The sequence below is a fragment of the Rhinatrema bivittatum genome, chromosome 17 (genome assembly GCF_901001135.1).
Source record: "Rhinatrema bivittatum chromosome 17, aRhiBiv1.1, whole genome shotgun sequence".
NCBI lineage: Eukaryota > Metazoa > Chordata > Amphibia > Gymnophiona > Rhinatrematidae > Rhinatrema > Rhinatrema bivittatum.
The window spans coordinates 7,739,116-7,755,685 of NC_042631.1; the positions used below are offsets into that span (position 1 = coordinate 7,739,116).

The 16,570-nt window shown below is 48.3% G+C and overlaps 1 protein-coding gene across 2 annotated transcripts in view; it reads right to left on the reverse strand.

Moving 5' to 3' along the window:
* The window catches only part of LOC115079434 (catalase-like), a 29,303-nt gene extending 13,475 nt beyond the window's left edge, over window positions 1–15,828 (reverse strand). Inside the window, exons 1-2 of one of the 2 annotated variants that reach the window (XM_029583031.1) lie at window positions 15,595–15,828; window positions 803–974 (exon numbers count right to left, since the gene is read on the reverse strand). In XM_029583031.1, the coding sequence (XP_029438891.1) occupies window positions 803–974; window positions 15,595–15,660 (238 nt within the window). In that variant the 5' untranslated portion in view covers window positions 15,661–15,828. Of the gene's footprint in view, window positions 1–802; window positions 975–7,014; window positions 7,171–15,594 lie in introns of those variants that run through there. The other variant, XM_029583029.1, reaches the window with a different exon arrangement.
* Window positions 15,829–16,570: the final 742 nt, after the last annotated feature.

A 16,570-nucleotide genomic window follows, 5' to 3' on the forward strand; every position in this document is an offset into this window, starting at 1 on the left:
CGGTCATTTAAATGAGAAGTCCCACAAGAGGACTCCTAGTATGATGGTCATGATGCGATAAATTTATTGGTTTTGCCGAGTTAGCGTCTAAATTCACTAAACACGGATGTGTGTTGGTATAGTCAAAGATTTGTTTACGTTCACCAACAGATCCAGCTATATTACATCTTGATTTCACCTTCTGATCTTTAATATAGTTAACACTAATAACAAGCAAGCCAGCTCAGGGAAGGATTTTTGTTTTCTAAACACTGTATGATCATCAATGTGGGTACAAAAGGTTTGCAAACAAGAAATAAAAGGAAGGAACACCCAGGAATAAGAAGAAGAGCCAAGTAAACAGGTAAGGAGCAAGACTTCAAGGACCATATGGTAATGCCGCTTTAACATTCAGACGAGCCCAGAGATCACGCACATACACATCAGGTTATACATCAAATGCTACTTGGATTTAAGTATTTATCTGGCAAAGTAGACAGCTGGACGTCTTGAGGGCGAGCAATGGGTGGATCGAGGTGGAGCAACCTATCCTGTTAAGTTATCTAAAGTAAAGTTATCTGGATAGAACTTATCCTGTTATATTCGGCAGCATATATCCGGATATCTTTGAATACTGGGACTCAAATAAGTTATCAAAGCTGTTAAGAAAGTAATAGAAATACAAGTAAAAGACGGGTTATCTTACAAAGGAAAATTTTAACGTTACTTATGCAAAGAACTCTACAGCGCATCATGCAGAAGACTGGTCTGTCACAAAAGGACTTGAAAACAGTGAACATCACAGACCAGCAGGGTATCCTACCTGCCCCCTTGGCATGCACAACTCTCTCGGGGATCCTCTCACGATCAAAATGAGCCATTTCATCAGTGAAGACCACATCCTGGACCAGAAGAGGACCTCGGGGCCCCACGGTGAAAGCGTTCAACTTGTCCGACACAGGAATTCCAGCACCAGTGGTCAGGGCGTCGGGTTTCTAGACACAGAAGCACATTTACCCAAAACCGTTTTCATCGTGGTACCAATCTGAGAGAACGTTAAGTTAAATACTAGCACAATGACGAATGAACCAAAACTGAAAATTTGGGTGAGCACTTTTACGCTCATTTGAGCAGATCTGGGGTTCAGAATCACATCTGTCAAAGAAGCAAATCTTGTTGCGTCTTGGTGCGGGAAGGCAGCTTCAAAGCGCCTCCTTTTCAGTAGTTTCCTGAGGAGAGGCAGGGAGCTGCACCTGAGAATGGGCTTGGATACAGGTGAGCTGCCGGTGGTGGCACCATTAGCTATATGGAGCAGGAAGGCAGCGATTCAGGTGCAGGAGGGCACAGCTGTTTTAGGCTTTAAAGGCCAGAACCAAAATTTTAAAAAAACAAACCAACTTTCTTCAGTGAATTATCTGTAGCCAGTGTGGGGATTGTAAAATGGATGTGACCCCATCGGACCTTTTAGCACTAAGCAGCATTCGAGCCGTAGTGTTTTGAACGAGTTCCAGGCACCAGGCAGGTTCTTTGGAGATTCTGATGTAGAGAGTTGCAGTTCTCGAGATGGGAGATGACATAGGCCTGAATGACTGGCAAACGTGGGGTTCTCTAAGAAGGGGCAAAGATGGAAAAGAAATAATCTAATAGTGCCTACAGAGGGTGGAGCAGGATGCCGGGTGCATGCTGAATACGGTTCTAGCACTATAGGAAGACGCGCCTCTCCCCTGCCGAAACATCTTCGAATCAGGTGGGTGCTCTGAACACTATCATCCGGTCACAGGAAGCACTAATGCTCAGGGATCTATTACCGGGGGCTCTGAGAGGGGAAACGGTCCAGAACCCCCCCCCCCCCCAGTGTTTCATGCTTCTTTCAACCCCAAGCTGAGGACTCATCCGCCGAGGAAAGGCAAGATAGTGACATTCAAATATCTCAATGGCTTCCATGCACAGGAGGTGAAAGGAGGTAGACTCAGCAGCAATCCTGGGAAATATTCCTTTACAGAGAGGGTGGGGGATGCATGGATCGGCATCTTAGTGGAGACAAACACAGTATCTGAATTCAAGGAAGCATTAAATACAGGGAATCTCTAAGGAAGTGATGAGAATTATAATGCTAAATTAATGGGATGCATGGGCATACGGTCTTTTTCTGCCATCATGTTTCTATGTCAAAGTGGGTTACCAGGCACCTACTGAGCACATTACTACAGGAGGTATGACCCTCCCTTAGACGCCCTGTGCAGCTTGCCAACTATAGGAGTAGTAATAGCAGTAAGGTCAGCGACAACACAGAGCCCAGCGGGAGTTTCCCCGCTGGAGAGAGGGATATGCTGGCTAGGCCAAGCCATACAGGAGATTCTTGGAGGAGCAGCATCCAAAGAGAAACTGACCAACTACAGCAGTCGCTAAGCTCAATGACCGTCTCTCAGCAGTGTCCCTACGGCTTAAGCAAAGTCAAGCAAAACCCCTCCAAGTCCAAACTCCTTTGATTAAGCCAACAAGGTCATTAATAAACTTTACCCTTCCTATCAGAAATACAGAATCTGTGGGACGTCAACAGGTATAGCTCAAGCAGCATCTCACAGTGGAAATCCACATATCAGCAGGGGTAAAAACCTCCTTTATTCACATACACCAGATTTATCAACTGCAAGCCGGTTACTGTCATACGCTAAATTGTCCATGCAAATGCATTAGGTACCAATCTTTTATTTTATCATCCCTGGAGGCTGCTAACCCCCCACATCCTTGTATATCAAGTTTATAGTCCTAGACCCCCTGCACTCTTCTGTTCTCTCACTGGTAAATCACTGATTAAGTGGGATTTCCATTATTACCCGAAATTGCAAACGTCTAATCCTGCCGCCTCCTTTTTAGCTTTATAAGATGACAAATAACGTCCCTCATTTATGTTCTGCACCCCACTCAGGATTTAATAAACCTCTATCGCCTGCTCTCCAGGCTGAGCAGCCCCATCACAGGGGAGCCGTTCCATCCCCTTTAACATTTTGGTTGCCCTTCTCTCTACCTTTTCTAGTTTCGCTTCGAAACGAGGGGACCAGAAATGCCACAATGTTTATGCTGCGGGGGCATTATGATATTTTCTATTCTTTGAAAAATAATTGTATACTCTACGTCAACTAACCGTTACTTTCAAATGTTTCAGAAAATCAAAGAAACGTTTTTGAAACCAAATCCCATTACTTAAAATTTCCTTTGCTTATGCAAGTGATTTATAGACCTTCATAACATCCCGCGGTCTTTTTTGGGCATCTCTGCTCTTTGTTTAAGCCACTTGTGGGATCGTCTTTAATTCACCGGTGTTAAAAGTTCTGTTTTTGTTTTTATATTTTTTCTTCCTTCTTTTTTCAAGCAATTTTTCATTTTGATAAAATACCATGCAGTATTACAATTTCCTTATCATTCCATTCTTAAATAATAAAGTTCAAGGTACTTCCCTTCCAAAGGTAACAGAGCGCAGTTCATGGAGGGTACTTCTCTTCCGATGGTGACAGAGTACAGTTCGACGTGATCACGTTTCGCGTCCAAAGCTGCCTCGGGAACTTCTCTGGCTGTATAATCATTTCTCCATTGTTGGATGGGATGTCCTCAGTGTCATTTTAATTCCTTCTAAAAAGACAAAAACGTCATCACAACTGTTTTCTTGGGATTGTACTTGCTTGCATTACTCTTAGAACGTACTTACAGAGCCGCGAACGTGTTCATTGCGTCATCGCGGTGCGGGAGATGCCTCACACTGGGGCAATCTCCACAGTTCTACTTTTAAGTGCATGCGTTCTGTTTGAATTAGATTGATTATTCATGGTTGCAGTAAAATTAGCTTGATTTAATCACCATGATTTCACTTGTTGCGCGCATGAGTTTTGTTGTAAAAGGGTTTAAAGCACATGATTGTATTCAAATCTAGCTGAATTAGTTTATCTTGAATCAAGGACCAGCTTTCACACACACTGAGCCTATTCGATCTCTCGATGCAAGCCATGTGGGAAGACAGTGTTTAATGAACACATTCGCGGCTCTGTAAGTACGTTCTAAGAGTAATGCAAGCAAGTACAATCCCAAGAAAACGGTTGTGATGACGTTTTGTCTTTTTAGAAGGAATTAAAATGACACTGAGAACATCCCATCCAACAATGGAGAAATGATTATACAGCCAGAGAAGTTCCTGAGGCAGCTTTGGACGCGAAACGTGATCACGTCGAACTGTACTCTGTCACCATCGGAAGGGAAGTACCCTCCATGAACTGCACTCTGTTACCTTTGGAAGGGAAGTACCTTGAACTTTATTATTTAAGAATGGAATGATAAGGAAATTGTAATACTGCATTTTTTGTAAAATAAAATTAAAAATCAAAAAGTGCTGCTTGTGTAAATATTCAACCCCTGTGCTGTGGAAGCTCCAAGTTCCCTAATAATTTGCTTACAATTGGCCTCTACCTGTGAATCATTAAAAAAGAGCAGCTTTTCTGGATAAAAGACCCCCTAATTCCAATACCATTGGTTAGATTGTGAATCTGATGGAAAGCTGTGAAAATGAAGACCAAAGAGCATTCTAGGGAAATTAAAGATGATAGATATGCATAAGATAAGAAGGCTACAATATAATATCCAAGTGCTTAGATATCCCAGTGAGCTCTGTTGGATCAATTGTGAGGAAATAAAAGCTGCATCATACCAACAAGGCGGCTCCTCAAAACTCAGTGTCCGAACAAGAAGGAAACTTGTGAGGGAAGCCACAGAGAGGCCAACAATCACTTTGAAGGAAAAAGAGAGTTCAGTGGCCGAGTGTGGAGTGGAGATGCAGCAGTCAGTCCACCATATCAAGAGCTCTGCATGTGACAGACCTGCATGAGAGAGTGGCTAGAAAGAAGTCGCTACTGAAGAAAAAACACAGCAAGGTATATCTGGAGTCTCCCTGAAAGCTAAAATACGGGGTAAAGTTTTATGGTCAGATGAGACAAAAATGGAGTTTTTCAGCCAAAATTCAAAACACCATCCCAACAGTAAAGTACGGGGGTGGCAGCACCATATTGTGGGGATGCTTTTTCTCAGGAGGCACTGGGCATCTTGTTAAAGCTGAAAGACAAATGGATGATGCAACATACAGGGGGATACTGCAAGACAACTTCAGTCTGCTGAAACCTGGGAGAAAGTTCCCCTTTCAGCAGGACAGTGATCCCAAGCACAAGGCCAAAGCGACTGAACCACAAAAAGGTGAATGTTCTACAATGGCCAAGTCAAAGTCCAGAACTCAGTGCAAGGGAGAATCTGTGGCACTTTGCAGTCCATAAGCAGCCTGAACAACATGAAGCAAATCTGCCAGGAAGAATGGGGAAAAGTCACTCCCAGTGTGCAAAGCTGGGAGAAATTTATCCCAACAGACTTAAAGCTGTTCTTGCAGCAAACGGTGGTTCTACTAAGCACTAATCTGAAGGGGTTGAATACTTGTGCCAGCAGCATTTTTCAGTTTTTAATTTTATTTTACAAAAAATGCAGAGAAATAATGAATTGTGACTTTGAAATTTTACTTTGAGAGCATACCGGTCTGCAATAAACATACTGTCTGGAACAATCTGTGTAAGTGTCATTTGTAATACACACATCTGATTTTTTTTGGGGGGGGGGGGGGGGGGGGGTGTTAATTTTGCAAGCCACTGTCAGACAAAAATATGGGACCAGTCTATGGCAGAATTCTGATGGTCCATCTAATTTCGTCAGTATTTGTAATCTATTTGCTTCAAACAGCGGAGTGATTGTACTACTCTGTATCTCTTTGCTTGCACACTATTTGCCTCTAGAAACCATTATTGCAGTGCAGTTACCTTCATTATCCCCAATTCCAGACACTGTTGTTTGGTTAATCCCATAGCACCCCCAATGCTGTTTGCAGTTACTCCTGGCTGTTGATTCCCGATGCTTCTGCACCATGTCCACAATGCATGCAATTGCCCTCTTTCTCCCTAGTGCTACTATTCAGTTTTGCTAGGACAATCCTTGAAGGCTGGGCCCTGTGCTTTGTGGAGCCCCATACTGTCATGGTAGCTCTTTTCCAGTTGCTGCTGGTCTCTTTCCCTCCATGACCAGGTACCTAACTCTACAGATCCTCTACCCTCTCCCAATCACTAAACTTCATAGGAAGGGGATGAGCCGTGCCAGCAGCTAGCGGAGAAGCGGAGGACTTAGTTTTTGGGTACTTGCCAGGTTCTTATGACCTGGATTGGCCACTGTTGGAAACAGGATGCTGGGCTTGATGGACCCTTGGTCTGACCCAGTATGGCATTTTCTTATGTTCTTATGAAACCTAATATACTTGGACTGAGGAGGTGGGGGCTCAGGGATTGAGGTTGGAGGGGAGAAGAATGAGAATTCCAGTACTGAATAACTCTGGGATTGGGGAGGGGGGGGCGGGGGCAGCAGAGTGAATCTTTAGGGGCAAGGCAGGCGCTACATTGGCAGGTGATATGGACAGCTGCCCACATCTCAAGGGGGTAGGCTCAGATTTGCCAACTAGATCCAGATTGTCAGGACAGGTTTATCCGGTCCTGGTTTTACTTCCCTGCATGCAGAGAGACTTGTAGGGAGGTGAGAACATGCAATGGGGTAAAACTAGGTCTGGACCACTCTGTCCTGAAAATCTGGAGTCAGTTGGCCACCCTAAGTAGCAAGATAAGGCCCCTTCTGCTCCAACAGGGGCCCTACACCTTCCCTCCCTGAAGTCAGCCCTGATGTCACCTCTCCTCCCCTATAGCACCGTGCACGTCTCCCCCCACCCTCACCCCATGGCCGTGCACCCTCCTTCACTCCGGGTGGGCCCCGAGTTCACTCCCTTCCCAATTGCCCCTAACCCCCTGCTCTGCAAATGCCGACATGCACCGTCTCCCTGCCGCCAGACACAGGGGTCAAGGAGCACGCGCCTGTCGTGGAACCCGACGTTCCCCACGCCCCCCCTCCCGCTTTCTAACGGTCCCGGCGCGAGGACCTACCCCGCACGCACGCGCCCTGAGCCCTTCTTACCTGAGAGCCCCGGCCCTCCTTCCACAACTTCATCTGGTCCGCGGCTCGGTCTCTCTGGTCGGCCATGTTCCCTTCTGCTCTGCCAGAGGTCGTTGCCCGCTCTCTGCTCTAGCGCTTTGCACGGGGATTGGGAGCCTGCGACTCAGCTGAGGAAGCAGGACACAGTGGGGGCGTGGAAGGCAAGGTAGGCGGGGCTAGGCAGGGGCGGGGGCGGGGCCAGGTAGAAAAGGGAGAGCCGGCGTGTGCGCCCCTCCCTTTCCGGCCAGGCACAGAGCAGCTTCGTCAGCAGGGCTTCCTCTTCCCTTCTGCAGCATTGAAATCCTGGTAGCGTTTTGCGGTTCCAGGTGGCTGAGTAAGTTTAAGGTTCTGTTCTGGCCCAGGCCCAGGCTGGAGCTCTGCACCTTTCTGCCAGGCTGGGGCAGAGTTTAGAAAACAATTGTAGCGTTTTGCAGTTCATGTGCAGGAGGAAGCTTAAGACTCAGGAGGGGAGGGGGGAGTTGGGCAGAAGCAACGTTGAATACATTGAATCCTTGCCTCCTTCCTTCCCCTGTTTTATTGTAACTTTTGCTTCCTCCGCACTTGTTAAAAGAACAACGTTTTTTGCACCCCCTGTTACCTGTAAACCGGCACGATATGATCTTATCATGAATGCCGGTATAGAAAAACCTTAGATAAATAAAATAAATAAATACATTTCAGGAGCTCGGGCGGCGTTTCAGCCTTGCAGTGGTTGATGTTCCTGCCGGGCAGGGCTGGGAGCAATCCTTTTGTGTAAGGGATTAGTCTTTCCTGAATCAGCCCTGGAGAAACAGGGCCCTCCCCTTTCTTTCTGCCCGGCACAGCAGGGGGTGCAGCCGGCAGAGTTTTCCCCTTTAGTTTCCCTTTGGAAATCAGGGAGCCAGGCATGGCCTTCTTTCCTCCTTAGCTGGAGCCTGCAGGTCGCTGAGCAGTTACGCAAAGGTATTTAATTCTCTATCCTTAAAGGGCCAGCGGTCCTGTATTTATTATTATACGTTTAATTGTATTATTATTGCTTATGTTTAAGGGCCAGCGGCCCTCAAATCTGTGTTTAACTTTTATTGCATCTAAAGTATTTGTTTATAGGGCCAGCGGGCCCTATGGTAATTGCCTTTTCCGCTTATTTATTATTATTTATGGCATCTAAAAGGCTGGCAGCCTGCCATACTATAGGCCTGGTGTAATGTTAAATTCACTACAGTTCTAATTTAATTTATTGCACCTAGAAGATATAAACTTATATATTTATATATACAGAATCGGATAATTAAAGACTAGCGGCAATATATATGTCCACCATTCAGCCAGGTTATGTTAAATCCAGGTAATTTTAAATTGCTCTTGCCCCTTGCATATGTACCTAAATTTATTTCAGCTAGAAGTGTTTAGTTATAGGGCCAGTGGCCCCATGGTAATGTCCCCTGTTACATTACTAATTAATATTTAGGGCGGCTAAAAAGGCTCGTGGCCTGTTTATTCTTTTAAGGCCAAGGGCCCAGGTGTAATGGGTATTTGCAGACTTAGATATGGGTTTGGTATTTCAACGATTAGCAATACATAGGTATATATGTTTAAAGGTATTATTAAATAGCCATCTCATATCGCATATATAGCATATACCGATTTCCCCCCACCCCCCGCTGTTGTATGAGGTATCATTTATATTATAATTACTAGCATCCTAAAAGAACAAAGGCCACAGCAGTGCAGTGCACATTATGTGTTTAAAGGGCCAGCGGCCTGTGTGCAGTGCATGTCTTTGTATCCTGGGGTGGCAGCACATGGCAGCAGCCATTTTGGGGGAGGGGCAGCACATGGCAGCAGCCATTATGCCGGTGATCATTTTGGGGACTGCACTTGGAACACAGGGCGGCAGCCAGGTTGGGGAGCAGGGTTTGACGGCTGCCATTTAAGTCATCTGGGCCACATGGCTGCGGCCATATTACCGAGGATACAAACAGCAGGGGTTTTCAAAAAAAAAAAAAAAAAGGTTTATCGATTAATTCTAACTTTGCAATGCAGTAATTGTCAGTCGGGGGTGGGGTCTACAAGTCAGCGGTCAGCAGCGGCAGAAGGGTCCTCGGCACATCAACAGGCCCTCCTCGGGGTAGCAGGCTCAAAAGGTTCGGCGGTGAGAGAGACCGAGATTAAGAACAGGATCGTCAAGCCAAAATCGAGCAAGCAGGGGGCATCCAATACTGCAGCACCAGCTGTAAGTGCCACGGATCGGTGCCTGTTAGAAATGAAAGAGCAGGCAGCTGCGCACGGAATGGAGTGGGTAAGGCAGCGCACGGCGGGGTCTCCCCCTTCATCGTCTCACGGACGGGGCAAAGGCGCCTCGTCAGGAGAGCCCGAGTGCTCACCAGGAGACGAACTAGTGCAGGATATAACAGCGCCCTCCTCAGCTCCGCAGGGTCGATGGTCAGCGTCACGCAAGAGGAGCGCCAAATCACAGCAGCTAGGGGCATTAGCGGACAAGGAAAGGCGTCCTGTGGGCCCCAGAAAAGCTATTAATTGGCCCTGAGGCGTCACTGGGGCTTCCGTGACGGTCTTAGGTTGCGGGGGAAGCTTCGCTGGCCCCCGACCCATTGGCTACAGCTTCCACGGCTCCTAGCACAGAGGCTACTTCATATGACAGGGGACGAGGTAAGCCTTCGAATTGTGAACCTTTATAGTCGTCTGAGTGCAGTGATACCGATAGGGTGCAAGCCGAGTCGCTTTGCTTTTGTTCTCTTCCTCATAAGAGGGAAGAATGTGAGGCAAAGAGGTTCGGCAGCGGTAGTCTGGGGTTCTCATCCTGTGAATGAGCATGAGAGTAGTGGGCAAGTGGTTACTGAGGCAGAAAAGATCCCTACTACTCAGGCTACCCCTTGCCTGTCAGCCCCACCCTCTATTCCGGTGCTGCAATCAACAGTTAACAGTTTGCCAGCCTTGGTTCACACTAGACGTCAATCCTTCCCTCGGCCCCCGCCAGTTTGGCTTCTCAAAATCCAGCACCACAAGTAGCGAGCGATGTTTTATGTGGGGTCGCATCCTTAGCCCACAGTGTGCCAGCATCAATTAAAGAAAAAATATGGAAGCGGGATTATATTGATATTTTTCGCTCCTTATTACTGATATGGAAGTTGAGCCAGAGAAAGGGGGATCAAGTGAGGTGAAAGAAAAGAGACCCAAAGTGGCCAAGAACATTCAGAATTGGATCAGGGCTTTCCACATTTTCATGACCGGGATTGTGGAACGCGAGCCTGAACGTTCCCCCTTTCCTCGTAAGGTACATGGACACCATCATGATAGCGCAGAGGCGGGGAGGTTGGGCTTGGCTGCACTACGACATTCGTTTTCGGAAAAACATGGCCCAAAACCCTGCCGTCTCTTGGCAGTACGGATTGATTGACCTGTAGTTGGATGAGATGACTTTACAGAAGTCCTCATGGGCGGATAGAGTGGTTCCATCAATACAGTTATTTGAGAGATAGGGGCTCTTTCATGAGAGAGAGAGGTTCATTTCAGGGTGCGGGGAGGCGAGACACATACAAACAGTTCAACGCTGGTCACTGCACGTGGAAAACTGTAAGTTCAAACACATTTGCTCCACCTGCGGTTTCGGTTCACACCCTGCCATTCAGTGTCGCACCTCCAGAGATCACAGACAATTTGCAGCAGCAGCAGGGGGGGACGCCCGGCTGAGTTCACGGGCCCCAACCCCGGTCAGCGTTGAGGCAATGCGCCCATGGCTTGATCGCTATCCTTACCAGGACGAGGCTGAGCGGATTTATACTGGCTTCATTGATCCCTAGTCAAATTATAGCCCCTATTACGCTGGAACCCCCTCCAAGCAATACACGTTCAATAGTGATGCATGAGGAGCAGGCAAGGGAAAAAGGTGCAAGCTGAATTAGCTTTAGGCAGGATAGTGGGCCCCTTTCCTTATCCGCCTTCGCCAAATTTGGTATTATCCCCCTGGGTATGGTTCCCTAAAAAGAGCCGGGATGCTTCCGGCTGATACATAACCTGTCTTCCCGCCTGGTAATTCGGTCATCAACCAAATTGTCCCTCATTGTGTGCGGTGTTGTACTCCTCATCTGACGCGGCAATTCAGATGATCAAGGAGGCAGGACCCGGCGTGCACATGGCTAAGGAAACATAGTCTGCATTTCGCCTTCTGCCGGTGCACCCGGACTCTTTCCCCTTGCTGGGTTTTCATTTCAAGGGGCAGTTTTATATTGACCACTGCATACCAATGGGCTGTTCAATCTCTGGCGCATTGTTTGAATTATTCAGTTCATTTTGCATTGGGTAATCGAACAGCATGCGGATAGAAGGCAGATAGTGCACTACCTCGATTTCCTGTTGGTAGGGAGGAACGGCGCTGACTGCTTTAACCTACTGGTCATTGCAAGAGGTAGCTAGACACTTCGGTGTCCCGTTAGCTGAAGAGAAAACAGAGGGACCAGCTACCACAATTACCTCCCTCGGGATTGAGCTGGATGCGGTGGCCCAGCGGTCCAGGTTGCCTGAGGATAAAGTGTTTAAGCTTAGGGAGGCAATCTCTGAAATGCGCTGCCTTAAGAAGGCCACCTTGAGGCAGTTCCAGTCCCTGATCGGGTTACTTACCTTCGCTTCAAGGGTGATTCCTATGGGCAGGGCCTTTTTTACGCAGGTTATCACTTGCTACGGCTGGGGTGCGTGAAAAAACACCACAGTCTTAAGGGTTTCCAGTGCAATTAAGAGTGACCTGGTTGTGTGGGAGACCTTTGGAAAGGACTTCAATGGCGTTGCATTGTGGCAGGACCCCTAGGCAGAACAGTGAGCTGGAGTTATTCACAGATGCGGCAGGAGGTGTTTGATTCGGGATTTATTTCCAGGGAACTTGGTGCGCTGAGCGGTGGCCACATCTGTGGTGCCGGCACAAAGTCACCAAAGACTTAACATTCCTCGAGTTATTCCCAATTGTGGTTGCCCTTCTTATCTGGGGAGAGTCACTTGTGGGGTCTCACATTGTGTTCAGAACTGACAACATGGCTGCGGTGCAAGTGATTAATGCACTGTCTGCACGCACTTTTGAATCGAATGCTCTCATCCGGCATTTGATGCTCACGTGCTTGCGCTTCAATATCACCTTTAGAGCGGCCCATGTCCCAGGTAGACTCAATAACATTGCTGACTCTCTCTCCCGCTTGCAGTTCACAACATTTCACAGCCTAGCACCAATGGCAGACCGTTACCAGACCCCCACACCCGAGGTGGTGTGGCTACTTGGCCCTCCGAACTTTGGAGCATGATTTTGGGGTCCTTGTCAGTGAACTTGCGGAAGAGCTACCTCCTAGCGTTTCGGGAGATGCTAGATACAAGGCTTGAAGAGGGAAAACTGACCCCTCGCCTTCACAGGTCCAAAACAGATCAATTGAGAGAAGGAGCGAATATCACCCTCCGTGAATGGTATGGCGAGCCCACTTGCCCAGTTCGTTGCTCGATAGCATATTGGCAGATACGGTGTACAACATACGGAGGTCCTCTGTTGGTACACGCGTCTGGGGTACCACTAACGAGATACCAGTTTTGTCGGGATTGCAATGGCTTTAAAATCCTTGGGTCTGGGCACAGAGGGCTATTCGTCGCACTCCTTCCACATTGGGGCGGCGGCAGCTAGTTTGGCGAGGTCATGGCAATTGGCAGTTGGCGCTCTGGAAGGTTCAGGAGATATGTGAGGCCGCCGGGTTATTTTACAGGTAGCGGGTAGCCGGGATTATCGACCCTCCCCGCTTCATGTGTGTTCTCTTGCTTTAATTTGCACAGATCGTGGGTGGAGGATGTCATTTGCGTGGATGATTGGGCACTCTTATGTGCGGTGGGCACATAGGAGGGCCCTGCAATGCCCGACAGGGGAGCACCTAGGGATGGCACCTCAGCGACTGTGTTTGATTTGGAAAGGGATGTTGTGGGACCAGTTATTACCGACTGTGTTGGAGCTACGCAATCGCAACCCTGACACTCCTTTGGCAGTTGTCATACATCTCGGCAGTAATGATATGCCCCGTACCAAAAGCGTCGCTCTCACCCAAAAAAATGCAGAAAGATTTAATGGTATTGCATAACATGTTCCCGCAGTCGGTGATGGTCTGGTCCTGCATCATCCCTCGCAGAATATGGAGAGGTGAGCGCTCTCATTCAGCGATGGAAAAGGTTAGGAAAAGATTAACAAAGGGATGGGAAAATTAATGCGTGTCTTTGGTTTGTCTGTTACACATGAATTTATAAATGAGTCCAGGGATGTTTTCGACCTGATGGTGTACATCTATCGGACGTCGGCTCGGACATTTTAATTCTGATCTGCAGGTTCAAGCGGTGTTGCACCTTATGGCCGCAGCCTGGGTGGGTTGTTGTGGGGGGGGGGCCCAGTAAGCAGTGTCGCTACCGGGGAACCGTGGCATGGTGACTGGCAGAAGCGACAACCCCCCCCCCCCTGCATTTAGGAGGATCGAACAGGCGGTTCGGACCGGGCAAGCGGCCTAAGATCCGGCGCAGTCCCTCGACGCTTCAACGGCCAAGAGGGAAGAAGAAGGAAATGCTGGGGCCATTAGAACAAACGTTCCCAACTTCCACGGTCGGGTCGCTGGATGCTATGGCTTTAAGGGCCAGGTGTCAAAGGACAGTTCCACGGCTTGTACGGCCAAGGGGTGTGCGCCCGCCTCAGCTGACTTTTATACTTACCACATAGAAGCGGGGGGGCTCGCTGGTCACTAATTTAGTTACGAGTTGTTATGGAGTTTTGTACAGTTATGATGACGTTATTGATATGTTTGCTAATTGCTGATTATTCAATGTCTATGGGCTGCGGCCATCTTTGTCCAATCAATAAAATCTGCTTTTCGGAAGAAGTTATGTAAATTGTGCAGTATTTGGGAGGTGAGGGGTGGGGGTAAATGCAGCCTTTACACTGCCCCACATTGAGAACCTGCGACTCAGCTAAGGAAGCAGGACACAATGGGGGCATGGAAGGCAAGGTAGGCGGGGGCCAGGGGAGGGGTGGGGATGGGGGGTGGTGTGGGGGCAGGTAGAAGAGGGAGAGCCAGCATGGGCGGCCCTCCCTTTTCGGCCAGGCACAGAGCAGCTTCAAGGGGTTGAATACTTGTGCCAGCAGCATTTTTCAGTTTTTTAATTTTATTTTACAAAAAATGCAGAGAAATAATGAATTGTGACTTTGAAATTTTACTTTGAGAGCATACCGGTCTGCAATAAACATACTGTCTGGAACAGTCTGTGTAAGTGTCATTTGTAATACACACATCTGATTTTATTTTTGGGGGGGGGGGGGGGAGTTAATTTTGCAAGCCACTGTCAGACAAAAATATGGGACCAGTCTATGGCAGAATTCTGATGGTCCGTCTAATTTAGTCAGTATTTGTAATCTATTTGCTTCAAACAGCGGAGTGATTGTACTACTCTGTATCTCTTTGCTTGCACACTATTTGCCTCTAGAAACCATTATTGCAGTGCAGTTACCTTCATTATCTCCAATTCCAGACCCTGTTGCTTAGTTAATCCCATTGCACCCCCAATGCTGTTTGCAGTTACTCCTGGCTGTTGATTCCCGATGCTACTGCACCATGTCCACAATGCATGCAATTGCCCTCTTTCTCCCTAGTGCTACTATTCAGTTTTGCTAGGACAATCCTTGAAGGCTGGGCCCTGTGCTTTGTGGAGTCCCATACTGTCATGGTAGCCCTTTTCCAGTTGTTGCTGGTCTCTTTCCCTCCATGACCAGGAACCTAACTCTGCAGCTCCTCTACCCTCTCCCAATCACTAAACTTCTTAGGAGGGGGATGAGCCGTGCCAGCAGATAGCGGAGGAGCTGAAACCTAACAAACTTGGACTGAGGAGGTGGGGACTCAGGGATTGAGGTTGGAAGGGAGAAGAATGAGAATTCCAGTACTGAATGACTCTGGGATTTGGGGGGGAGGGGGCAGCAGAGTGAATGTTTAGGGGCAAGGCAGGCGCTACATTGGCAGGTGATATGGACAGCTGCCCACATCTCAAGGGGGTAGGCTCAGATTTGCCAACTAGATCCAGATTGTCAGGACAGGTTTATCCGGTCCTGGTTTTACTTCCCTGCATGCACAGAGACCTGTAGGGAGATGAGAACATGCAATGGGGTAAAACTAGGTCTGGATCACTCTCCCCTGAAAATCTGGAGTCAGTTGGCCACCCTAAGTAGCAAGATAAAGCCCCTGTTGCTCCAACAGGGGCCCTACACCTTCCCTCCCTGAAGTCAGCCCTGATGTCACCTCTCCTCCCCTATAGCACCGTGCACGTCTTCCCCCACCCTCACCCCATGGCCGTGCACCCTCCTTCACTCCGGGTGGGCCCCGAGTTCACTCCCTTCCCAATTGCCCCTAACCCCCTGCTCTGCAAATGCCGACATGCACCGTCTCCCTGCCGCCAGACACAGGGGTCAAGGAGCACGCGCCTGCCGGGGAACCCGACGTTCCCCACGCCCCCCGCTTTCTAACGGTCCCGGCGCGAGGACCTATCCCGCACGCACGCGCCCTGAGCCCTTCTTACCTGAGAGCCCCGGCCCTCCTTCCACAACTTCATCTGGTCCGCCGCTCGGTCTCTCTGGTCGGCCATGTTCCCTTCTGCTCTGCGAGAGGTCGGTGCCCGCTCTCTGCTCTAGCGCTTTGCACGGGGGATTGTGTGCGTTAGTAGTGTTTAAGAGCTTGAGTTGAAGGCGCCACTCCCCCCAGCCCCCCTTTTCTAAAAGTCAGGCAGACTCAAGGCCCACCACGCTTTTTGTTAGACGCCCGCTCCCCCGTTGGAGGAGAAGCAGGGCGGGCTTCCTGGGATCTTTACGTTGATTGGCTTATGGTTCTGCCAGTCAAGCCCAGCTGGTTAGGCTTTAAAAAAAAAAAAAGAGCAAAGGTTATGGACCCTGCTCCTGTCAACAAGTGAGGGGGGAGGCAGGGCTGGCAGGAGAGCTTGGGAGCAGAGGAGGCAGGGTGAAGGCGGTGCTCTGTGTAAAGGTTACGGAAGGCAAGGTTTGGGGTCCTTATGAACAGTTTGTTCCTCCCAGCACACACACACTGCCCCTTTCCCAATATTAGCTAGCATTATGGGGCCCCGTGTAATAACACGAGAGTAAAAAATGTACCCATGTTCTCTTATGTGGTAAAATTAAACTGGTGCTGCAGTCAGCTAAGTGAATGCAAATACATCAGGACTTCAAAAGTGCACGCAAACCCAAAAATATGTGGCAGAAAAGACATGCACTTAACATACATAAAATATCATTAATGTGCATAAAATATGCTCCTTGGACAGAAAACATTTTGTGTGCACAAATCTTGTCTTCTTTGCCTAAAGTTTGATTTATGCACGCAAAACAGATTTGTGCACAAAATATGCTCTCTATACAGAGAACATGCTTTATGTGCAGAAATCCCCAGAGCCCCGGTACCACAAAGTCCAAGTTATCCCAAGTAACTTTACTCCAGCTCTGAACAGGCCTTAAATTTCTAGCATTAAAAAACTGTGGTAAACC